At 35.2% G+C, this 25,165-nt stretch overlaps 6 protein-coding genes across 7 annotated transcripts; 4 read left to right on the top strand and 2 right to left on the bottom strand.

Moving 5' to 3' along the window:
* The first annotated feature begins 10 nt into the window (after positions 1 to 10).
* Positions 11 to 1,350, top strand: LOC126758278 (beta-lactamase-like protein 2 homolog). The gene is made up of 5 exons (XM_050472492.1): positions 11 to 228; positions 307 to 473; positions 542 to 751; positions 804 to 913; positions 975 to 1,350. The coding sequence occupies exons 1-5, from the start codon at positions 110 to 112 to the stop codon at positions 1,242 to 1,244; spliced, it is 876 nt and encodes a 291-aa protein (XP_050328449.1). The 5' UTR covers positions 11 to 109; the 3' UTR covers positions 1,245 to 1,350.
* LOC126758277 (39S ribosomal protein L3, mitochondrial) lies at positions 1,298 to 2,770 on the bottom strand. Its single transcript, XM_050472491.1, has 4 exons — positions 2,642 to 2,770; positions 2,462 to 2,558; positions 1,863 to 2,401; positions 1,298 to 1,798 (listed from the first exon to the last, which is right to left on the bottom strand). The coding sequence occupies exons 1-4, from the start codon at positions 2,677 to 2,679 to the stop codon at positions 1,360 to 1,362; spliced, it is 1,113 nt and encodes a 370-aa protein (XP_050328448.1). The 5' UTR covers positions 2,680 to 2,770; the 3' UTR covers positions 1,298 to 1,359.
* Positions 2,771 to 3,151: 381 nt separating this feature from the next.
* On the top strand, positions 3,152 to 5,633 carry LOC126760771 (mitochondrial outer membrane protein SLC25A46-like). 2 transcript variants are annotated; one of them, XM_050476667.1, is made up of 8 exons: positions 3,152 to 3,349; positions 3,431 to 3,619; positions 3,685 to 3,869; positions 3,944 to 4,067; positions 4,127 to 4,285; positions 4,346 to 4,402; positions 4,476 to 4,691; positions 4,748 to 5,633. In XM_050476667.1, the coding sequence occupies exons 1-8, from the start codon at positions 3,318 to 3,320 to the stop codon at positions 5,301 to 5,303; spliced, it is 1,518 nt and encodes a 505-aa protein (XP_050332624.1). In that variant the 5' UTR covers positions 3,152 to 3,317; the 3' UTR covers positions 5,304 to 5,633. The 2 variants fall into 2 exon arrangements, with proteins under 2 accessions (XP_050332624.1, XP_050332625.1); XM_050476668.1 differs by having other exon boundaries at positions 3,400 to 3,619.
* Positions 5,634 to 6,064: 431 nt separating this feature from the next.
* Positions 6,065 to 9,895, top strand: LOC126760770 (solute carrier family 25 member 46-A-like). Its single transcript, XM_050476666.1, has 9 exons — positions 6,065 to 6,282; positions 6,694 to 6,795; positions 7,037 to 7,434; positions 7,492 to 7,742; positions 7,875 to 7,968; positions 8,031 to 8,173; positions 8,233 to 8,269; positions 9,226 to 9,396; positions 9,483 to 9,895. The coding sequence occupies exons 1-9, from the start codon at positions 6,187 to 6,189 to the stop codon at positions 9,856 to 9,858; spliced, it is 1,668 nt and encodes a 555-aa protein (XP_050332623.1). The 5' UTR covers positions 6,065 to 6,186; the 3' UTR covers positions 9,859 to 9,895.
* LOC126760769 (pre-rRNA 2'-O-ribose RNA methyltransferase FTSJ3) lies at positions 9,834 to 12,988 on the bottom strand. The gene is made up of 3 exons (XM_050476665.1): positions 12,797 to 12,988; positions 10,938 to 12,737; positions 9,834 to 10,880 (listed from the first exon to the last, which is right to left on the bottom strand). The coding sequence occupies exons 1-3, from the start codon at positions 12,861 to 12,863 to the stop codon at positions 10,303 to 10,305; spliced, it is 2,445 nt and encodes an 814-aa protein (XP_050332622.1). The 5' UTR covers positions 12,864 to 12,988; the 3' UTR covers positions 9,834 to 10,302.
* Positions 12,989 to 13,302: 314 nt separating this feature from the next.
* Positions 13,303 to 22,450, top strand: LOC126758610 (thyroid adenoma-associated protein homolog). Its single transcript, XM_050472949.1, has 13 exons — positions 13,303 to 13,542; positions 13,606 to 13,676; positions 13,743 to 13,843; positions 13,921 to 14,178; positions 14,247 to 15,067; positions 15,150 to 15,787; positions 17,402 to 19,048; positions 19,114 to 19,257; positions 19,341 to 19,400; positions 20,646 to 20,797; positions 20,860 to 21,516; positions 21,781 to 21,968; positions 22,041 to 22,450. The coding sequence occupies exons 1-13, from the start codon at positions 13,434 to 13,436 to the stop codon at positions 22,391 to 22,393; spliced, it is 5,199 nt and encodes a 1,732-aa protein (XP_050328906.1). The 5' UTR covers positions 13,303 to 13,433; the 3' UTR covers positions 22,394 to 22,450.
* Positions 22,451 to 25,165: the final 2,715 nt, after the last annotated feature.

Genomic DNA, 25,165 nt, shown 5'->3' with positions numbered 1-25,165 from the left:
AGAACATTTGTTTTTGTTTACATTCTAGTTTTCACAGTACTGATAAGATTTATCACCGATTTATACTGACGAAAATTTTTTTATTTAGAAAGTGGCAAACATTCTTAAAATGGCATTAATACCACCTGTTACTCGTCTCACTTCATCAATTATACGTATATTAGGCTGCAATCCCGGGCCGATGACCTTGCAAGGTACTAACACATATTTATTGGGAACAGGCAAAAGGTAGGTCAAAGATTATTTCTTAAATGGATATACATATGTAAGTCTTATGTACGTATGTATATCTTCACTATTCTTAAGACGTATTTTGATAGACACTGGTGATGTGGACGTGCCGGAGTATATCAAAAATTTAACAACCGTTTTAAAGCAGGAACAGGCAGCATTAAGTACAATTATACTTACCCACTGGCATCATGATCATGTAGGAGGGGTGAAAGATGTGATAAAGACGTGCGCTGCGAGTGGTTCGTAATAAGCTGATATTCCAAGTTCTTAAAGTTAATTCGCTTAATGTTTCTTTAAATACATTTAGATTGCTTGGTTTATAAATTCCCACGTACCGACGCATTAGATGTATGCCCAGAGATACCCGCAAATATTAAGGTACATCCATTGCAGGATAAACAAGAATTAAGTGTAGAGGGTGCGAAAGTGAAAATTGTGCATACCCCGGGCCATACAACAGATCATGTTGTGTTGACCACGGAAGATGGCATACTGTTTAGTGGTGACTGTATTTTGGGTATGAAAATATATTAACAAGGTTTTCAGATTTTACAATTTGTACTTTTTAGGTGAAGGTACCGCAGTATTTGAAGAATTATATGATTACATGAAAAGCTTGCACAAAATATTGAGCATAAAACCTGAAGTGATATATCCTGCACATGGCAATATAATTGAAGTAAAATACTGAATATAAAAATTCGTTGCATTTTTATAAAATTCGTTATATGTTTTTATAGGAACCAGTTGACAAAATCAAATACTACATTAATCATAGAAATCAGCGCGAAGTACAAGTACTAGATTTCTTTAGTCGAAATCCTAATAAACCATTACAAGCTATGGATGTAGTACGTGATGTATATAAAGAGACACCAGAACAATTGTGGCCGGCTGCTGCTTATAATGTTGGGCATCACCTTGAAAAGTTGCAACGTGAAGGAAAACTTAAGTTAATGTCAAATAATGACGAGAAATATTACGAATTACAGAAAAACAGTGTATTATAATGCGACATTGGGCAAATGCAGTCATTTAGAAAGAATTTGTATATTTACACATGTATATATTAGGGGTGGTATATTTTTAATAAAATTACAACAATTTCTTTAACAAGTTTTTACTTTAATTCGTTTCTGGTTGGAAAGTTATAGTATCATCTTTGAAACTATGCACGTCTTCATACCATATATCATCTGATGGTCCACTTAATGCTTCTAGCTCTTCTTCAAAAGTAGTGGGGAAAGGTGGAGCTGTTTTATGTTTTCGCAGCGGTAAAATTGTATCGTAAATATATACAAGTCCATTGGTAGATCCTGGAATGGCGCTGCCTTGTACCCACATCACATTATATTTGGTGTTTATGCGCCAGATACGCAATCCTTTCGCTATACGCCAGCGGTTACCCATATGACCAGGCATTTTTGTGCCCGGCCATACACGCCCTTTTTCGCCACCACCACCTATATTACCAGGCCGACGATGTGTTTTTGTTACACCATGAGAAGCAGGCATTCCTTTAAATCCATGACGCTTTACTACTCCCTGGAAGCCATGATCGACACTAAAGGAAAATATTTTATAGAAAATCAGTCTTTTATTTGATTTGGATTTTCTTAAACGCTTACGTTTTGCCTCGTACATCAACAAAATCGCCTGCTCTAAAGTGTGCAACATTTAATGGTGTGCCGGCAGGTATCGCTGCTTCTGGGGAGATAATGAATCTCGCCAAGTTACGTTTAGGCATAACGCCAGAATCACGAAATAGCCCGCAATACTCTTTGGTTAATGTGGAGGGATCTACTGACTCGGCACCCACTAGCAGGCAGCCAAATTTATTCAGATTGGCAACATTAGGCTTTTGCGCAGGCTTGTATTCATGAGGAGGTATATAGCGAATTACATGATTGTCCACAACCTGTAACAATGTGGTACGTATACGTTCACCATTTTTCAACCAAAGTGGATACTGTCCAATTTTACGAGCTATAAGGCCACAACGACGTGCTTTTTCATGCCATGGCTGTCGCTCGAATTGTTCTGTTTTTATTAAAGCTGATTGGTCGTAGGAAGGTATACCTTTAATAATTGCCGGAGGACCATATTTGTCTTTTATTATTTCTTTGACGAAAGCTTTGTTCTCTGTTGTCACCGTTGTATCACGAGCCTTGTGGCAAATTAAATTAGTATTTGTCAGTTAATCTTAACTTCTCAATTTTTTACCTACCAATCTTTCTTTGCGTACAAACCAGTAAGGGTTTCTCAAACGCGGTCGGGTTAAATGTCCTTTCTCCCGTACTTGTGTAACCACGACTGGATTTAGACTAGTGAGTGTAGTTAAAATTTGAGGTTAGTTAAGACATTACATTTTTAATTAATGAAACTATTCATTTCAATTTACGCTTACCGCAATTTGTTTAGGTCAATAATAAGTGTGCGGAGCATTTTGTTGATTAAATAAATTTTCTTTTGCACTAAATTTTAATTCATTAGCAATGTTTTCTTTTAGTACCATATGAGCGAGCCGCAGTCAGACTTGTCCAATAATTGAATTATAAATTTTCCTATTACGTATTTCTCCTTTTAACCAATTCTCGTTCAGACCCCGATATTTTAATTTAGTTCTATTTTTCCAACTATTATTATTTTTACACCTAAATATATATATACATTTTCGTAAATATCGTGCAAAATATATATATAAATAGATAACGCACGTATATACTATCGGAATTAAAAACACGTTTATATTCTATATTACCTCAATTTATAGTTAGTAATAATGTTGGAAAAAATATATTTTAGTAAAAGAGTTTTTTTTATAGATATATTTTAAATTTTAATTTCAGGAACGAATTTTTTGCTTATCACTGAACATACGGAAGCTCATTGTTTTTGTTAAAAATCAGTTGCCAAATTCTGACACTTGCTCAGATGGTTAAGGGGAAATTGAAGAATTTTTATATTTTAGTAGGAAGAAATATTTCTTTTTATCAACTTATTAAAAATAATATAAAGAGCGCACAAATAGGAATAATAACAAAATTATAATAATTCTGTTAAGCGTAGTGTCGTGACGTGTAATGGCAGGAATGAATAATTATTCAACATTAATGTGAGTGAATGCAAATAATTAATTTTCGTTTCGCAATGGTATTCCTTAAGGCATGATTTGTGATTTACATATATATTACAGGTATGCGACAAATGAAAAAAATGAGGATGATGATAGCGACGAGCCTGAACAGCAAACTCGACTTCGTAATATATTTAGTGCAAGTCAAATTCAGGGGCCAATAATGACCACATCAAACATTACAACCGGAGCTGGAGCGAGTGCATTAGTACCACCTAATACACTAAATTTACAACGTTCTCACATGACGTAAGTTTAAGTGGATAACAGCTTTTTTTAGGTGTATCATTACTTATAGTTTCCTTCGATTTCAGCTTTCCTCTACATGATGAACGACAATTGCACACACAAAATTATCTTGACAGTTTAGGCGGTTCAGCACATGACATGACGACTGGTGGTTCAACAGGATTGAAATATGTCAATTCAGAGCGTGATCTGTCATTACCGCTAGAAAAGCACAAAGTGCTAGATAACTACTATGATAGTCAAGAGGATGGTAAAATATAGTTTTTCAACATAATCTTTTTGACGCATTGAATTACATATTTATTTGATTTTTTCTGGCGATAGAAATATCCATACGGAAGTACCTCGGTATAGGAGTTCAGTGGGTCAGCTTGGTAACTGAAAATTTGCTTAGCCATCCGTTCATTGTATTACGACGACAGTGTCAAGTTTACAATGCTTCCAGACGGTATACTTATTGAAATTTATACAAACATTGTTAAATTTAACAACTTTGAAATTTTACAGCTACCATTTGCATCCATTTGCGCTAGTTCCCAGCATTATACATCTGCATCGGCGCCAAGGTGTTACTACACTCTGGAAAGGATTAGGTAGTTGCCTACTTGTTCGAGGCATGTCGTTAGCAGTAGATGACGTTATATCCAAAATAACACATTGGCCAAAGTAAGCTACGTCCGCCATGAAACTGTAAAAATTATATGAAATTATCATTTAATTTTGCAGAGATGTGGATAGCCGTACAACTTTAAAGAAATTTGGTCAGCATATTGTTCTAAAGTGGTATGACTAAAACTCATTAAAATTGAATTTTATTAATATTAATTAACTGAAAATATATTGATAAAATGGATAGCGTTAGCATTGCGGTTGTAATGCCATTTTACTCTGCTTCCTTGGTGGAGACAGTGCAGAGCGATATAGCCAGTGAAAAACCTGGTCTTTTTGATGTATTCCGAGAAGGAAGCTTACGTTTGTTGTATTGGAGCTCCCCACAAAAAGGACGTATGTTACCGGCGTGGGCTTTAATTGGTCCGTGTATGTCTGTTGGCATTACAAAATATTTATTTGGGTAAGTCTTTTTTAAGAATTTATTGAAATTATAAGTCTGTAAAACGAATTCTTTAGACTTGTGATCAAAGGTATCTCATCGCGTATTATGCGTCGTCGAATCCAACAAGCTCAAGAACGCAAGGGTGCTAAATATAAGGACGACACTTTGGAGAATCAAAATGTAGAAATTTACTCGAATCTAATTTCAATGCTCACCACAGAAGTGATATTTTATCCATTTGAAACGATACTGCATCGCATTCAATTGCAAGGTACTCGCACTATTATTGACAATCTCGATAATGGCTATGCTGTTGTACCCATACTAACCAATTATCAGGGTGCTATCGATTGTTATCGTACTACAGTCGCCGCAGAAGGTTTCTCAGGACTCTATAAAGGTTTTGGCGCTATAGTTTTACAGTTCGCTGCACATATTGCTGTTATAAAGCTTACAAAGTGGGTTGTCACACAAATAACTGAAGTGATTTCTAGTCGGCCACCACAAAAAGTTATGCAATACTATAATTTGGATCGTGGACTTATCTCGAATTCGACGACAATTTCGCCGAGCCTAAGTACCAATAGTGAATTGGACGTTCAAAGTATTGGGAATCGTTCGGTGGATTAATGTAATTAATAATGAAGCGATTAATTTTTAACAGTTTCAAATATATATACATACATCGTATATCTACACTTGGACGACAGGAGTGGTCTGTTAAATTGTATATGCTTTCAAATTTCAAATGCTAAAATTTATAATAATAATATATTTAAACTGAAGTAGCTAAATTGCATGATAATGTTATGTAACATTAGATTAACGATAAATATTGTAAGTTTGGTTAATAATTAAAATCAATGCAATTATACCACGCCATGAAAGTAAAAATTTTTTTGATGCTAACAGCAACAAAAATAAATAAATAAAAAGCGGTAAAGTTGGCCAAAACGCTAATATTTTTATATTATTGACTCGGCTAATACATTTGTATTATTAAGGAGTACGCATCTATTAATGTTTAACTATAAATAATAAATAACCGTTTGTCGGTATGGTTCTGATGTCAGATAAAACTTCCGTCAAACCTGCCGTTAAAAGTTTTTCATTTCGTTAGCGCTGCCATTTGTCCACAAATTTTTAATAGAAGATTGAGTAGCAGGTAGACCGAAAATGGTCGTGAAATATATTAGGTTAAAGGATTATTCAAAGTCAGACAATCAAATAATTTAAAAATCCCTTATGAATACCACAATCACCTCAAGGTGAAGCAATTGCATATAATTCAAATAAACAAAGATTACCATGAAACATTTATGTATCGATTAATTTACTTATAATCGAAAATCGTTAGAGTTTCATACATCTTTAATAGAATTTATTGCAAAAAATCTAGCATCTCTAATAAGCTGTCTGAGAAAAGTAGTATGTTGTGAAGTTCTTTTAAATATATTTTCGAATTTATTGTTCATTACTTGCGTGAATAACAATAATATTAAAAGTTTTAATAATGCAGTGTCAGCTTTGCGGCTCTAATCAACAAGATGTAATTCAATGTGGTCCATTTATAAGAAAGCAAAACATAGCGGTGCACAAAAATTGCTTGGTTAGTTATGCATATATAAATATAAATTTCTATGGTTTGAAATTTAAAGTTATGAGCACTTTTAACCCTGAAATTGTGGGATGGTATGCTAAAGCGCAACCGTGAATATTAATAATTAAATATGATTTAGCAAGTTTTCAGTAATGAGGGCGGAAAACATATCATGGGATTCCCCGAATTAAAAAGTATGGTGACCTTGAACAAAGTTGCCCGCATTGTGCAAATAGCAAACAAACAAACTTATCGGTTGTAAAATTTGTAATTATAAAAATGGAATCATGTTTAAATTATCAAAGAATTGTTTAATTTATTTTTATTATAAATAAATAACTTGAGCTTATGAATAAATAAATAAATAAATAATTCTGAATTTACGTTATTTATTTATATTTTAACATATTATCTTTTCAGTTCTTTTCTTCTGGGCTACAAGGGCATCAAGACGATGATTATGGGGTTTACGAATTCTTTCTAGATGAAATTTCAAATCAACGCAGACTTTTCAACACGAGGGTAAATAAACAAACTGAAAAAATACTTATTTTAATACATAAATTTTTTTCACGAAATAATGATAATTCCAGTTTTAATTTTTAATAGAATATAAGATTAGTTTACGGATTAACGGAAATTATTTGTTGGTTAGCTATTTGTAGTTTAAAAGTATTTTTCAAAAAGTGTTTTTCTTTGCTTTATGTGCCTACTAATTAATTTTTTCGTAAATTTGCTTTTTATGAAATGTATGCACCTGCAGAATTGCTGCTATTGTAAAAAGAAAATTGCAAATATTAGTTGCAGCCAACGTGATTGTCAACGTACATTTCACTTTATTTGCGGCCTAAAAAATGGGGCCAGAAATCAATTTGTTGCACCCTTTCTTTCGTATTGTCATTGCCATGTTAAATTGCCCAAGTCTCGTCCAAACGCGAATGAAATTTGCTGCATCTGCCGTGATAAAATTTTCAAAGGAACTAATAAATTCAATCCAGCGAAAATGTTGCGCTCGCCGTGTTGCTGCAACAATTGGTTTCACAAATTGTGTTTACAAACGTATGCACACTCAGCCGGCGATTTATTTAGATGTCCAGTATGCAATAATAAGGATAACTTTCTAATTTTTATGCGCTACTGGGGTGTGGGTGTACCAGAAGTGTGAGTAGCTGGAAAAATGTTTATCCTTAAAAACAAGTTAATTTTATGTTTATTTAGTGTTGGGCGTGTTGAACTGCTAACAAGAGAAGAATATGAGTTTTCAGCAAATCTCATTGAAGCCTTAAGGAGAAACCAAGAAATACTTTTTCTCAACGAAAATTCAATGAGACGAAACGACAATCGGAGACAACGGTATGAAGAAGAGATATTTTCGGATTATTATTATGAATATGCACAACTTCCAAGATGTTTATGTGACAATAGGTATAGAAATTCAGAATCAGATATTCCAAAGAATAAAAGCAAAGGTATGAACCATTGAACAAAAAAATAATAATAATAACACACTTTACTAGTAGCACTTCTAAGTTAAATATTAATTAAAACGAAATTTAGTTTGCTGACTTGTTACTAATATAGCAATTAATATGATCCTATAGGCTTGACGTGGTTCAGCTGGTTCGTCGATAATGTGCTCTCTCATCCGTTTATTGTTTTGCGTCAACAATGTCAAGTTAACAACGTAGCTCGAAGGTAACACTTTAATGATATATTGAATTTTATTAATAATTAACAAATCATTTATCATTTTACAGCTTTCATTTACTGCCTTTTTCGTTAGTGCCAATCATAATACAACTGTATTATCGTCAAGGTCCTAAAACATTTTGGAAAGGTCTTGGTTGTAGCCTTATTTTAAAAGGCATTTCTTGGCTGATAGGAAATGACACTTTCACAGGTTAGTTAGACTGAAATAACATTCAATGCTATTAATTTTCAAAATGTTTTTCTATGAAGGCGAAACTCCGTTAGTTGTCTGTATAATGCGCCAATGGTATGTATGTATGTAAAGACGGAAATTAACAAAAAATTATGTTTTTTATATTCTCGCAACGTGAAAATATTTGTTGATTTCGAAATTATAGGTAGAACCTTAATTTAGTCAATGAGCTCGTGAGAAAAATTTTCTATCAAAAAATTGTCTTAAAAAAATTCTATTAAAATAAGATTGGTTAACCGTAGTATTATATACTATTATTATATTTCGTATAGAACTAAAATAATATACATATATTTGTTTTTTGCGTTTAGCATATATTTGAGTAGGTTTGCGAAAATTTAATTCAATAATTTTGAGATTAAAAATTGAATATTTCATTTCTATTGCTATTAAAAATAAATATTTAATTCCAAACATCTTGAAGTAAAAATTGAGAAAATGTTTATGATAAAAAAATTTAGCAACAAATAAAAAATAATAGTTTTCAAATGAAAAGCTGGAATGAAAACTGATAAAAAATTTCATATTTTAAACTGAAAATGTAGTGTTTCATAAGACAAGAGCTAAACTGTCCTGATATTTTATTAAAAATTCTGCTCATTTAAAGAAAGATCAAAAGATAAACAAAATGGTTTTTTTTCACTCCGGTATTTAAGATCAAAATTTAAAAAAATTTCTTAATTAAAAGTTTCGGGACTACAAATAAAAAAATAACTCAAATGTTAATTCAATTAGTTTTTTTAATGCATTATTTGCAATACTGCATATATAAATATAATAAAAAAAAGATTTTTTTTTTCAAATTTTTTATTAACGAAACGAAACAAAACAAAAACATTACTTTTAATTTTTTCCTTGATATTTAGTGAACATCATTTACTTATAGTACTGCAGCGTGGTTATAAATTGCGCGAAACTCGTAACTTTCGTAATTTATTTTTATTACAAGTTGTGGCACATATCCTGCTTCCTTTAATATTCAAATTTGTCTACACTATTTTCGCTTATAGTATCGAAGCTGCTACGCTCGGACTAAAAAGATATTGTTTAATGAGCACTGTAGGAAACTTAATGTTACCCGGTGTCGGTTCTACCAGTTCGACTAACTGCCAACGTCAAATATCCGTAAAATCACTATTTTTTCCTTACATGTGCATGGAAATCGCAAAATACGAATTTAGGTAATAAATTTTATATCTATACTACAGAGTACCGTAAACGGCACACCTACTTCAAACCATAATTACTTACTTTTCTGTATCCCTAGAGTGCTGGTAAAAAACTCTGCCTTGGCCATTTTACGTAAGAAAAGAAAAATACTAGAACCATGCGAATTGGATAATCAAAAAATGGAAATTAGATCTGATCTGATTGCACGCATCGTTACCGAGATTACGTTTTATCCGTTGGAAACTATTCTGCATCGCCTTCTACTACAGGATACTGACACTATTATAGATAATCTTGATAATGGTGAGAGTGTGCAACCGCTATTAACATATTATCAAGGAATAGGAGATTGTTTTAATACCATTGTAATTATGGAAGGTTACAAAGGGTTTTACAAAGGAATTGGTGCCTTATTTATGCAATTTTCTGTACATACTGTAGTGGTGAATGTAGGAATATGGATATTTTCTTAAATATTATAACTAGAGATAAGAAAGTACATACATACATATATGAAAAAATTGGTGGTTGGCTAGTTTAGACGTTCTTATCTAAAAAAAAATATGTACAACAATATTTCTAAAGTTAAAAGCTTACTCTCATTTCTTATTTTAGTCCGTTCAAAGTATTTTGTCTATATATGTATTTAAGTTGCTTAAGCGTTTAGAACAGCTTTAGTTTTCTGTTGTAAAAAAGTAATGAATACATACGATTATTGTCTTTGAAGAATAAAAAAAAATCCTTTTACTTTTACATAATTTACCCTTTTTTGGGTATAAAAATGCCAATTTTTCTGTTTGAAATTAAAAAGCTTCTTTGTGAATTTGTAAATACATTTAATCAATTATTAACTATAACTATTATTATGTAATTCTGTACATAGCAATATGTATAAATTTAGTGCTAATATAGTTTTCTTATTTTTTGCCCTTACGTTTCTTTTCGCGCTTTGATTTCGCACTCAGTGCGCGTTTGTCTTTCTTCTGTCGCGGATCGACCACACGGTAACGTCCCTTCAAGCCGGCGGGACGACGCGCACGTTTCGCTGCTTGATGTTTTTTCGCTACAACATAAGTAATTTCCTTTTTCTTCTCTTGCGCCTTCTTGTAAATCTTTCTTAGCTGTTTTGCTTTTTCTTGCGCCGTCGCGTCGTTGTCGTCCATTATTTTTTCAGCTTGTTTCTTTGCTTTGGCTAAGCGTTTGAGCGCGTGTTTGCGCTTGCGTGCCTTAGCCTCCATTACCTTCTTAATTGGCCGTGCGTTCAATTCTTGCACTTTACGTTCATACTCCTCTATGATTTCGTTTGGCACTGGTACTGGTTTTCGCATATGTAAATCTTCGTCTTGAACGAACCAATGTGGTAGATTTTCGTCGTTGAAGGCATAACGATTCCAAGCACCATCTATAAGATCACGACGTGTTTTCTTGCCCTTAATCATCATAGATCCAAGAGCAAGCTCTTCTTCGGAAAGTCGAACCTTCTTCGCTTTTGGCTCTAACAAAAAAAAATATATATATATATGCATAATTTATAATTTAATGCTCCACTCACCTTTTGCCATATTGCCGGCAACCTTTTTTTCACCATCTTCGTCATCTTCATCTGCAGTGGCATCAGAGTCGCTATCGCTGGATTCGGAACTCGACTTCTCGTTTGCGTCATCATGTCGTGCACGCCTTTTAGCTTTCTTGCCTAACGGTAATTTTGCCGAGTCGGCATTTTGCTGTGATTCGCCCAGTACTGCTACACCTTTACTTTTATATTCATTTGCTAATCGATCTAAATCATAATCCTCATCATCTTCCGAATCTATTTGTTGCAGATTATCTTTTTCGAACCACAATTGCACACGCTGTTGACGTTTTGTATCCTTATCTCTAAAGTCTCCCGATTTTATAAGCGGATGTTCGGTGCGTTTCTTTTTCTTTTGTGCCTCGATTGTATTGTCTTCGTCTTCGCTCAAACCCAAGCCATCCTTCTCATAGTCACTTTCAGAATCTTCTTCCGCGGATACATCGGGCTCATCGTCGTTTTCATAATTGGCATCATCATCCAGGCGCTTATCATCTTTATCGTAAGCTTTATATTTTGGCAATTTCGGTACTTCGACTGCTTCGCCTTCAACTTCAAAATCAGGCACCACATCCAACATTTCGTCTAGTTCACGTTGTGATTTAACACTCTTTAAATCGAATATTTCCAGTTCAGCTTCTTCTTGAGGTCCCGCATCGCCTTTGATCACCATATTTAGATTCATTTTTTCATGTAATTTCTGTTTTGCTCTGAGATCTTTCTTCCGTTTCCGTTTGACCTCACGTTGTTCGTCTTCGGCAAGTTCCGCTATTTGTTGTTGCAATTCTTCCTCTTCCATATCCTCTATTTCTTCTTGTGTCAGCGTTTTCTTTGGAGCTTCCTCCTCTATAACGGTGGTCTCCTTCTCAGGTTTTTTAAACAATTCATCTTTTAAGGTCTTCCACCATGCCAACAATCCTTTAATATCCTTGCGCCCAAGTACCTTAATATCCTTGCAACATTCTAGAATTTCTGGAGTAGTCTTTGGATGTTTTGCGATACGCTCATCATCGATGATTATTGAACCTATACTTTGTAGCGCTCCTAACCCACTGCTTGACTGCATAAACTCGGTAGCAGATAGTTCGTTACGCAGTGCAATATCTGCCTCTGTGTAACCTTCGGCCTTGACGCGTTTCTGCTTTTCAGGATGCAGCAAGGCATTTTTTTTCTTGCCCTCGATATCTAAATCTTCAAAAACATATTTAGGATCCAAAAATCGTGGATCTATTTTTGTGGGCGCTAAGTAACCTTGACAAACTATGAATATCTCAGCCGATTCCTTACGAGAAGCACTCGGTTTAGTGGCATGCACCTTTTTGAATAACTGTTTCAACACCCACAATAATGCGTTATAATCCTTGGAACGAAACACTTTTGTAACAAACCAACCGCCGCTACGTAGAAAATGTGTACTAAGTTTCAACGCATTCAATGTTAAGCATATTTGTTGGTAAGCGTCAAATAACCAATTGCGACCCACATTCGGAGCACCGTCGTGCAGTACAACATCAACTTTCCACGACTGCAACTCCTTGGTCAACGACTGTTTACACTTTTCGGTGGTAATGTCCTCAACAAGACTTATACAGCCTGGTATTGGACGAATGGGATACAAATCGACACCAACAACAATGCTCGATACGGGCATGTTTTGTTTGGCGACTTGCATCCAACCTCCTGGCGCTGCACACAAATCTATACATACTTGTGATTGCTGTAGGAAACCAAATTTACGATTAAGTTGTACCAACTTAAATGCAGCACGGGAACGAAAACCTGTAAGCAGTAAATGAATAAAAGTAAAGATTTCATTGGGAATTGGAATATGTACTCACCTGTTTCCTTAGCGAGCTGGTAAAATTTATCTTTCCGCGCCTTTCCAACTTTAGTCTTCTTACCCATTTTAGTGACTGATTTGCAAAAAGGGCTTTAAAACTGCTTTTAAATATTAATTTACTAAAAAAATACCAGTAAAATAAAAGTACGGCTTACACGTGTTGTGCAGCACTCACTACAAATGATAGGGTTACCACACTTCAGTAAATTAAATTATTAATATAAGTATAATGTCAGAACTTCAATTTAATATAGTTATTAACTTTCCTTTTAGTTAATTAATGTATTTAATAATTACGCTTTGAAGTTTACCGAAAATCCTTTATCATTGAGAAATAAAACATTTACATATTTTTTTTAATATCTATCAGCAACTCGAACAGCTGATTTTAAGAAAAGTGTGGTCAACTTCAACATTTAAGTGGGCAGATTCCGTGTTATCAACAAATGAAAGGGAGAAAAGTAGGAGTGGTAAACACTATTAGCACAGCTGATAGTTCCGCTTTTGCGGTCTTTTGTTGCTTATATTACTATCAGTTTTCTAGGTTTTTGAAATATCACAGATTAATATCAAAGACATTTGTATTCATATTTTGTATAAACTGTTGGAAAGAAAAACTAAATAAACAGAAAGCAATGAATTCACTAAATTTGCGTGTGTCTTCGGTGAAGACAGGGGACAATGTAAAGAAGAATGCCGAAATGCGGACTACGCTTGTCACGTTGCCAAAACTTTACGAAAATTGTAAGCTTTAATTAAAATTTATAAACAAAATATACACGTTTGTGCTTTTATCTTAAAATATAGCCGACGCGAGTTATTGTATTGAATTAAAGAGTGCTAATTCCATACCAGCACAGGTGGCGGCCGTGAAAAATGTAAGTACATACATACACACATATTGTAAACATAAATTTACGGTTTTAAAATATTTTATAATTTAGATATTTAAAAACCTTAGTAGAGATATCCAAGCATTGCAATTTCTGGCAGACTTATATTTTCATTGTCCGCTTAAGCATCCCGTACGTAATCAAATACTTAGGTAAGTAGTTTAAAGTTTTGCAGTAAATTTGTTTCAATTTAAAATCGGCATATATTTTTCTTTACTTCTTCATGCAGGCTTCTAATTACAGCTGCCCGGCTGGGCACCGGTGATACAGATGAAACATCCATTGTAAACGCTTTGTCACACACATTGCAACGTTTAGTGGAGGAAACCAGAGGAGAGACTGAGAGCAGCACTTGGAATTTTACAGTCACTTCAATGTCTGGCTGTTTCGAGAATTTCGATTGTGGCCTTAAAGCATTTCAGCACAGCATAGTTGATGTGTTTCCTTTTCTCAGCGCGGCCGTGCAAAAATATCTTACCGAATTGGGGTTTGTGACAACAATTCAAACAAACTGTTTATTTATTATTTACAATTTCATATTATATTCCGTTTTAGTGTGCTTAGTTCACCCTCCGTGCGTAATGAGTATTACTTGTATGTACACAATGCTATACGCTTGCTACTCAGCTGTGTACAGGAGTATGGCGCAAAAGTCAAAGAAATACACAGTGACACACTCAAACAGTTAGCTGCGCTATGTCAGCAAATTGTACACGACGACGAAATACCCATGGATCCACGCACCAATTCTGGTATTTTATTAGCGCACAACGCCAAACTAACGGCTACCTATGAAAGTTTTATACAAGAAGTCAAACTGACGAAGAATCCCAATGAGATTGCGTTATGTGTTGGCATCGTCAATACTTTCGATCACCATGATTTTCAACATATCTCGGCAGATATACGCGACATTTGCAGCAAGATAGAGGAAATTGCAAACGCTAATGCGACGGTGCCGAATATTTTACTTTGCGCTACACGTGCACTTTATCAGATATCAAAAATTATACTCACTTTTGAATTAAAGCCGCAAGCATCACCTACCGATGATGCCAAGTTGATATTACGTAAACTTTTAATATTTACATTTGGGTATTTAGAGCATCACATGGATAGCGTGCGGCATTTGTGTCGGGATTTGCTGCGTAATACTGTGGCAGCGGCCAAAAAAATTAAATTTGACTTTCTCATACAAAAGATTTATGATGCTTGCAATTCTGAGCGACTGTCGTTTTCTATGAAATGTGTAGTGCTGCAACAAACTGCCGCAATTATGGGCGCTGATGCCATAATACATCAATGTTCCGAAGTATTTACAAACATTTTCGCCGAACAGCTCGGTCGTGATTTCATGGTCAACAACTTATTTGAGAGTAAGTACAGCTAAACAAGTACACCTTACAAAATAGTAAACATATTACTATATACATTTCATATATTTCATATTTTTTATAGCACTTATGTTTGCCAATCACAAAGAGGTGCGATACGAAGCTTGGGTCAAACTCTGGATCGAATATCTGCTTGTGATAGCCACTGCTGATGACGCGCGTTTGGGTGACGTCGAAACGCTAATTGTTAAAGCGGTGAAATATGAACCGAAAATTGTAAAGCATATCATACAACATCCAGCTCAAATACCGATTAGCACGAAGTTGTCGGTACTGTGGGCTGTGCGTACGGCGGGCATTAAAGTTGATGATTTTACCGAAATAATGGAGCAATTCTCCAGCAATCTTGTGTACAGCATTATCTGCAATTCGGATGAAACGCGCATTATGGCCTTGCGCTTGTTGGTGGAGACAAATAAGACAACGGAGCTGCTGACATTGTTGGAATGTGAAAATTTGCTTACCTTCCTCGAATACAATTCCAATTGTCAAAGTCCAGCGACACGTCAAAAAATGCTAGCCTTGTTCGACAAAGCACTAAGTCGTTGCGAAGTAAATCTTGCTAAAGTGCTTAAAGATTATAAACCCGCCAAGGCAAGTAATGCGGCAAACGCTGCTGGTAAAGGCATTGGTGCTGATGCGCCATTGCAATTGAAATTTTTGCGCGATGTTATTAAAAAATTGGTGGAAAATCTGTTCCAGGTATGTTTACGGTTATTTATTATAATTTTTATTATTTTTTTTATTATTTATTTTTATTATTTATTTTATATTTATCAATCAGTCAGTAATATCATACAAATATTAGTACGCGGTGTGCCAAAAGTAAGGTTAGTTTAAGTAAGGTTTACTGTTAAATTCATAATCCTTACTTCCTTAATTCACCCACAGTTCAAACAAAGCAGTTACCAATTCTCAAATCACTGCTGATAAGAATTTTGGTGTATACCTAACTGGGATCGTGGCGAAAAATCTTCAATCGCAGAAAATTTTCGCCGCTTCATGAAATTCTGCACTTGAATTCAAACTAGAACTAAAGTTTAACAATTAACATTATTTTATTGTTGTTTTTGTCAAAAAATCATTCGGTTCCAAATCATGAATTATTGCTTCACGCAAATGAAAAATTTTATCAAGCTCTCGATATGAAATTTTCGCCTGTAGTTCTAATCTTCTTCTTCTTAATTGGCGTAGACACCGCTTACGCGATTATATCCGAGTTAACAACAGCGCGCCAGTCGTTTCTTTTCGCTACGTGGCGCCAATTGGATATTCCAAGCGAAGCCAGGTCCTTCTCCACTTGGTCCTTCCAACGGAGTGGAGATCTTCCTCTTCCTCTGCTTCCCCCGGCGGGTACTACGTCGAATACTTTCAAAGCTGGAGTGTTTTCATCCATCCGGACAACATGACCCAGCCAGCGTAGCCGCTGTCTTTTAATTCGCTGAACTATGTCAATGTCGTCGTATATCTCGTACAGCTCATCGTTCCATCGAATGCGATATTCGCCGTGGCCAATGCGCAAAGGACCATAAATCTTTCGCAGAATTTTTCTCTCGAAAACTCGTGACGTCCTGTAGTTCTAATACTCTTCACAAATACAAAAAAATTCCTTACACGAACTTTGATCGGTCAGTTTGTATAGTAGTTATAGTTTGTACATATCTTTGTCTTAGAAAATAACCCATGCCGAACAAGCACTTGGTTCCGATCGTGCAGTTGGTATGGGAGCTCTTAGCTACAGTGGTCCGATAGCGGCCGTTCCGACAAATGAACAAAATGATGCATGCAACGAGTCTCCGCATGATACTGACCACCTCTTTGCATGCCCTACGAACCCTACTCATCTAACACCCTCCTCCCTCTGGTTCGACCCCGTCGAAACAGCACGTTTCTTGGGCCTTCCGTTAGATGACGTCGACGACAACACAAGTGACCCTTACCATCCTAAGGGGGTTCCGTTAAAACAACAACAACAAATGAACAGCTTCTTGGTGAGAAAAGGACAGGTGCAAAAGTTCAGATCGCATATACATATGTATACGGACGGACAGACAGACGAACATGACTAAATCAACTCAACTCGTCACGTTGATCATTTGTATATGTACATACATATATAATTTTTAGCGTCTCGTACGTTGTCTTTTGGGCGTTACAAACGTCGTGGAACGTTGAAAAAGTGCCAGAAAACTACTCGTATTAGTCACCTAATTTTTTGAACACACCTCGTATTTTTTTATTTAGTATTATTTTTTAGTACCTCGTATGTAGTCGTAAAATATTTTTATGCAAATTAATAGGCTTTCTCTCTTTCAGGGCGCCAATTTCAGTCGCCGTTCAGTGTCTTTACAACTCTTATCAACGGCTTTACAGATTTGCAAAAATCGCGATATATCATTTGATGACGTGTTACCACCAAATACCGTTAAAGCGCTTGCCGATGTGCTTGCTGACTCATACGAAGCCAACAAGGCGTCAGCTGCAAGTACTTTGACGTTCATTGAAAAAAATTTGAATTGCAATTTAATACAGAAACATCAATTGAATATCACACTCGCACATATCTGCAAAAACTTGACATCGGTCCGTCCAGCCGATTCGGTAACCGGCGCATATCAATTGCAATTTTATTGTAATCGAAACGAACACATCAGCAGCTTTGGCAGTTATGAGCCAACGCAATATAAACCCTACTACTATGCCGCGTTACGTTGGCTCCTGCAAGAACTGAAAGCTGGTCTGAAATTGGCTAAAGAGAGTCTACTGCAAGCGGCCAAATTGAATCCATTATATGGCATTCTATTTGCCGTAAAGCACATCTTACAGCTACTCGAATTTGATAAGTTGCAAGTAGAGATACCATGGCGCATAATAATAGCCGAGTTGATTGTATTGTGTAAGGAGCTGACCACCGTTGTATCGCCTGTGGTGAATAGCTCATCACCTGAAGGTCATTTGCCGAATGATTTCAGCCAACTGCCCGCGGAGTATGGCGAAGAGCTGACGGCCCCTGATGCTAATACTAAAATACTTTCTGCCAAATTAGCCAAAGCCGATCTGTCTAATGTGAAGACAACACCGCAAATGGTGCTGCTATGCGCTTGGCGCACCGTCAAGGAGGTATCACTGATATTGGGCGAAATAGTGTTGGAGTCACATATACAGCTGAGTAAATTTACCGAACGATTTCTCATCACCAAAGAGCAATTGCTTGAGATCGGCGAGCATTTCAAGCAGTTACTGGCCGAAACCAAACATCGTGGAGCCTTCGAACAGGCCTATGTTGGCTTTTTAAAACTTTGTTGTCGTCTGTGGTGCCTGGAGGTGGTCGATTTGAATTCGCTACCCATGCAATGGTTACGCGAATTGCTCGCACTCATTGCGAAAGACGAACAATTGAATGAGAAGATATGCGCGACACGTCGAAGCGCGGGCGTGCCGTTCATGGTGCAGGCGCTCATTACAGCCGAATTGCGCGTGGGCTCCAGCAAATCGCTCTACTATGCCATGTCACATTTGCTGCAGTTATGTGCGGCGCGCGAACGCAGCGCCGAATCGCGTACGCATGCCTTGAATATATTGCGTGCGCTCTTCCGTTGCACCGATCTGAATGAGGCGGTGGTGGAGTATGTGAGCGACGGTGTCATTTGCGCCATACGTGGTTACAATGCCGAAACGTGGTCGGAAAAAAATTCGGCCACCTTACTCTTTGCGGCGCTTATTACACGCATTTTCGGTGTGCAGCGCACGCGCGATTCCGATAATTTGAATGTGCGCAATAAGATGACCGGACGGGTGTTCTTTTTGCGTTATCCCAAATTGTATGATTTCTTTCTGGCGCAGTTGCAAGAAGCCAGCGCATTGGTGCAGCAGCAACAGAAGGCGCATAACCTACATCCGCTATTGTTGTTGTTGAGTCGTCTATATCCGTCCGCACTGGAGGGCACGGAGTCCAATTTGAAGGTGGTTTGCCGCTGTTTCTTCAAGTAGACATTCTTATAATTTTGTAATGCTCTGTTTACTTACAGTTAAGCGAGTTTATACCGTACATAGCGAATTGTGCGAGTTGTCCTGAAATGCAGACGCGTTATCTAGCGGCAAAAGCTGTTGTGGCGCTAGTCTCCAAGGATGCCATACCGGCCACTGTACTGCAGATGTGTGCTGAGATTGTGGTGCGTACGAAACTGGTTTTATTTTAGATTTAATATTATTATTTTATTTTTCTGTTGCAATTTTTTATTATGTGTACCTATAGATCTCGGCTGATAGTCCTAAGAACTTGAATTTGAATGTTTTACATGGCCAACTGCTGCAGGTAAGTGTCAAGCATTATTTTATTGCCGCATATCTTCTACAAGCTTATGTTGGAAATATTCTTTGAGCAACTACCTGAAATTCGAGCTGGCGCACAGTGTCTCAATGCCATAAAAGCTGCCGTGAAAAATAGTTGGCAAACTTTGAAATAATTTGTTAGAAGCTATAAGTCTGAAGATAGCCAAGAAAGCTTTCTGCGAACGTGTAGAGAGCTGTCATGAGAACTCAAGGTTCAGGCGTATCCTACCTTTAAATGCAAAGGCAGGCCGATCGACAGTGTTTTGCAACAAGTAGTGTTATGTTCTTATACATACGTAATTTGCGGTAGACACCTTTCTCGATATCAAGGCCTTTAAAAATGTGTGGCCGGAGACGGCGCTTAATAAACTCGAAAAGTTTCAGGTTGAATCGAACCTCAAGCACCTCATATGTAGTTTTCTTTGCGACAGAATGGTCGTAACGGAGTGGTATATTGCTGCGAAGTGCGCTATAAGGCTCCGGGAAGCTGACAACTTGAATGAGTGCCTCGCACAGGCTACTCGTGACGGGTTTTTCTCTGCTACTCTAGGGATATTGATTGTAGGAGTCGGCAGTAGACGTACATACTGATACGAAGTGCAGCCTCCTTCAGGTAGCAGCAGAGCGACAATACGCTGAGCTCGAAGCTAGTTAAGAATGAAACATCTCGGTAGTCTTACCTTCGGCGAACCAGAAAAAATAACCGAAACTGACAGCCTTTTCAACAAATTTGTGACAGACTCAAAGCGCTTTGTCGATTTGTATTTAACTCTGTATTTATCTTTATTTATGCCTGTCGTAAGAGGCGACTGGTCGTAGCTTCGGCTACAAGGTCATACCAAAGACTTTAACCCGGTACCACGGGGAGCAGTAACCCCTGGAGTTCGCTCAAGTCTGCTCATTGGGTTTGGCCCTTTGTGGAGATTTGTGGTGGCTGTGGTTAAAACCCAAATCGCGGGAAGAACTGACTTTGTCAGTCGAATGTGGAGTTGCATTGCAACAGGGTGCCGGACCCGAAGTACGGCAGAGGTTTTAGATGGGCCTTGAGCCCTATCAAGGTGGTTAGTGTGTTCATGCCACACTGCCAATTGGTATTGAAAATGTTTACCCAATTTTCAGGGCGCTGATCGACGCATTGTATTGATCCGTTGTGCTTTTGAGCACCGTGGAGTTAAGCTGTCTACGCTGCGCAGATATTATATTTCATTTAATTTATAAATAATTTCAGATTTACATGTTACTGAAAGCAGTTAAGCGGCCGGATGCTGACCTAGTCGGTGATATAGCGGCCACATTGGTGGTAGTTCAGGAGAAAACTCAAATAAAAAACGCCGTTATACTCAAATTAATTTTGGATATTTTTATCGAGATACTACAAAGGTATTTACTATATTTGTGGATATATTTAAAACTATTTTAATAACTGCTTTTTGCCATAACAGCCAACAGAATCTCAGCTATGAACAACAAACCATACAAAACTTACTTTACTTCACCACGCACAGGGAGCTTTACAATGCTGAACTGAGCTTTTACTATCCGGTGCTGCGCAAATCTTTCTATATCTACAATTTACATACTCTACGTTTGACACTGCCATTCGGTGCGCTCTCCGATTACCTGCTTTGCCCGCCGCTCACACATGCCAGCATGCAATTGGAACAAGCAGAAGTTTGCCTCAATGTGATACTACTAATACTAAGGCCGGAGGAAATGGATTTGTCAGAATTCGAAATATCGCATGAAGAGCAGCGTTTTGTACGCGCTCTGCCCGCTGAGATGCGCGATAGTTTGGCCACAGAGTTGCGGCAGAGTAAAGCTCTGCATGCCACACTGAAGGAACTACTGCCGAAGCCACTCTACTATCCGGAGTGTGTGATGAAAGCGTATGCCATACTTAGTTTATTGGATAACTTCGATTTCACTTTAAGTCACTTGCTGAAAGAGTCTAAAAAGCACACGGGTGATGTTAAGTCACCGCTGACCATGTGTGTGGAGCGTTTGGTGCTTAAACAAGGCGGTGTCGACTCGAAGGTATCGCTATCTTATTTGGAATATTTATTGGAAATTTCACAAGCCTGGAATCCCGACTGTTTGAGGTTAGTGAGATATTTTTATACCCTGCACAGGGTACATAAAAGTTGAATGATTCAAATCAAGATAGATTTATTTTTATATCCTCTTATGCTATAAGAAATCGACCTGTGAGAGGTGATATAGCTGGGAGCAGCCGGAAGTAATGTTTTATGCTTTTTGTTCAAATTTATCGGTTTCCAACTCAAATATATACATACATACTCAAATATATACTTACATACGTACCCACATATAAACTTATGGAAGTTAACTTTCAACACTTTCAGATTGAAGGCTGCACAAATCTTATCACACATAGCTGTACATTTTAATAAAGCTTTGGAGAAGAAAAAATTACCATTCGTACGTTTGTTTATTGGACTAACGCTGGCGCTGCTCATGGATGATGACTTTGAAATACGCGATTATACCGCTAAAATCGTTGTAAACAACATAGCCGACGACATAGGATTGAGTTGAGTATAATAACCTTTAAAATATATAAGGTTATAATCTTTCTTCTCTCTCTCTATCTCTCTCTTATTAGAAAGCGTTGTGTCGACTATGGCGCAGCGTCTCTTCTTGCAATCCATTGCCGATCAGCTGGAAGAAATGCGTGCCGATGACAATTACATAATCGAAATTTTCAAGACCATCAACGAAACAGTCACTTTAGATATTGGCACTGACGAAGACGTCAGCAATTCAACTAACGGCAGCAGCAGCGGCAGCAACAGCAGCGCCTCAACGGTGGGCGATCTGGAGGTTTTCGATAAAAATGAGGCGAACATCTTTGCCGAACCACAAAAAGTGATATACGATGCCATTGTTGTATTTAAAAATACCTTCACCACGCGACCGAAAGTATTGAGTTTTGTGGGAGCGACTGAGCCACTTTGAAATTAAATTGGCTATAAAGTTTTTATTATTTGTTAATGAAAATACTTCAAAACGTGATAGTGTGTATGACGCTAATTTAACTAGCCTTGTAGTTCGTTGTTATGCTAAAAGCACAAAAGTATATTTAAAAAAGGATGTTTGTTTCTTAAGCGAGTAGCAAAAGAACGTACAACAGAGTTAAACAAAAACTCACTGCAGTTATTGAATAACCTGCAAAAATATTCTACATTTTGCTTTTTGCAGTTGATATGAAAGTGTTTCGTAGAATCCTGAATACTTATTTTTTGCATTTCGCAATATTACATTTGAAGTCGCTTATTTTTCAAACAAAAATGCGCTGAATTTTAAAAATATCATTTTTATATTTATATATTTTTACTTCATTACATCCTTTTTTCAAATTAAGCGTGTATTCTGTTGGCGCTTGTTCTCAAGAGAACGCTGCTATTGGTGCTAGTTTTCCTAAAATTACATATAAATTGACTTCTGTTTGCTGGAAAGTGTGTTTTTATGTGGCAGTTTAATATTTGCTGTTTTAAGTATGTTTGCAAATCGTTGCTGTCACAATTTACCGTTAAAAATGCATACATTTTTGTTTGATTGAGTGTGAAAGTATACGTGTGTTTAAAAAAAAAATAAATTAAATAATTAAAAAAAGAATTTAATAGAATAAAAAATATAAATTTCATTAAATGAAAAAGATGAATAAAAATTAAGTAAATTAAATAAAAATTAAAATAAAAAATAATATGAAGCAATATTCAAAAAATAAATTAAATAATTAAAAAATAAGAATTTAATGGAATAAAGAAAATAAATTAAATTAAATGAAAAAAGATGAATACAAATGAAATAAATTAAATAAAAAATAAAAATTAAAATGAAATAAAATGATATGAAGCAATATACAAAAAATAAATTAAATAATTAATAAAATAAGAATTTAATGGAATATAAATTAAATTAAATGGAAAAGGATAAATAAAAATTAAAATAAAACAAAATAATATGAAGCAATATTCAAAAAATAAATTAAATAATTAAAAAAAATAAGAATTTAATGGAATAAAAAAAGTAAATTAAATTAAATATAAAAAAATAAATTGAATTAAATATAAAAAAATTTAATTTAAAAATATTTAATATTAAATAAAAAGGCTATGCTGTGCAATTTTTGCAGTTATCCTTTGTACATTATATACATACATACGTAAAATGTTTATACACTTATTCTAAGCACATAATGGGAAGAAGAAACACTCTATATCTATTTATTTTGCTACTGAAGTACTTGATTTACTTAGTCTGAGAGCACTTAAAGTTACATATAAAGTTTATGTTGCTTGAACGTTGCAACAAAAAAATTAAATTATTTTTTACTTAAAATTTTTAATACCAACAAAAAACACAATGGGTTCTTGTCTCGAAATTAATGAAATTTTATATTTTTTAACGTACAAAATGCAGCTTTACAAATGTAACTGTGAAACCGCCTATATCAGTTAGCTTCAGTGTAATAAAGCTCAACATTTTCATTGTAAAATATGTTTGTGAAAAAAATTTGCATTTGAAAATGAACTTTATACTTAATTAAATACTCATTGTACAAACATTATTTTTCAAGTCCTTTTTTTACTGTTTTAAGTAGAAAAATCATTAAATGCAAACTTTTCATTAATGTGTAAAATGAGTTTTGTAAGCATAACAGTAAAATTTTGAATTAATTTCAAAATATATTTTGTGTATGTAAATTGTAGTATTCGTAATATACAAGGCTTAAATATTTTTTTTTTTTATAAAATTGTGTTACAGTGCATTGTGTGTATTTGCTTTGAAATAAAAATCATATTCAACTGGCGTTGTGTTATATAAAAATCCGTTTCTATATTCTATTTCTAAAGGCTATATTTTTTTAATTATAATGTTTTCCAAATTTTTGTATTTCAAAAACTAACCTCACATTTGCAAAGTTATTTAAAAATGTTCGTATATTAAGAAATGTGCTTAAAAGTTGATTTAGAAATTGAACTCACACGTTTAAATTAAAGTACAATAAATTTTTGAAAATCAACTTTTATTCATGGTTACTATCTACATATGTATGTATGTATGTACATACATACACATATAGTAAAACACTTAAACAGGAGTAGTTTCGCGATAAGCGCTATTTAAAATCGCACGCCCACTTGAGATTGCCGTAAAAATCATGGCTTGAAAATTACTGTGAATTAATTTATTCTGGAATGTAATTTGATTTTTTTTATTTTTCTTTTTGTAACAAATTAAAAAAAAAATGTGTGTATATTGCTGAAGAATAAACACTAAATAATACTACAAATATAAAAATAATTTTTTTTTGATATTTAGCATATTATTTAAATTTTTTTTGTAGTTTTTTTTAAATTTTTTTCGAATTATATATTTTTAACTAATATTCTGTAATTTTTTCGTATTTATATAGTTTCCCAATTTTGGGTACTTTACCTCATTTTTATATTTAATAATTTAATAATATATTTAATAACTTGTTTTTCAAGATACCGTTCACCCTCCTAAATAAATGTACTGCCTCCAGCTACCTAAACAAACGTTTGTGCTTCAGTAAAAATATAAAATAAAAGATGTAACTTCATAATGTAAACAAACAATTGTAAAAACCAATTTATGAATTTTAAATTAAAATATAATTATTATATTTATGTATGAATAGCAATAAAATATTAAAATAAATTTTAAATGAATTCTTAAAAATACATCACTATTTTTTAT

Source organism: Bactrocera neohumeralis, chromosome 5 (genome assembly GCF_024586455.1).
Source record: "Bactrocera neohumeralis isolate Rockhampton chromosome 5, APGP_CSIRO_Bneo_wtdbg2-racon-allhic-juicebox.fasta_v2, whole genome shotgun sequence".
Classification (NCBI taxonomy): domain Eukaryota; kingdom Metazoa; phylum Arthropoda; class Insecta; order Diptera; family Tephritidae; genus Bactrocera; species Bactrocera neohumeralis.
This window is presented reverse-complemented; position numbering and strand designations above follow the sequence as displayed.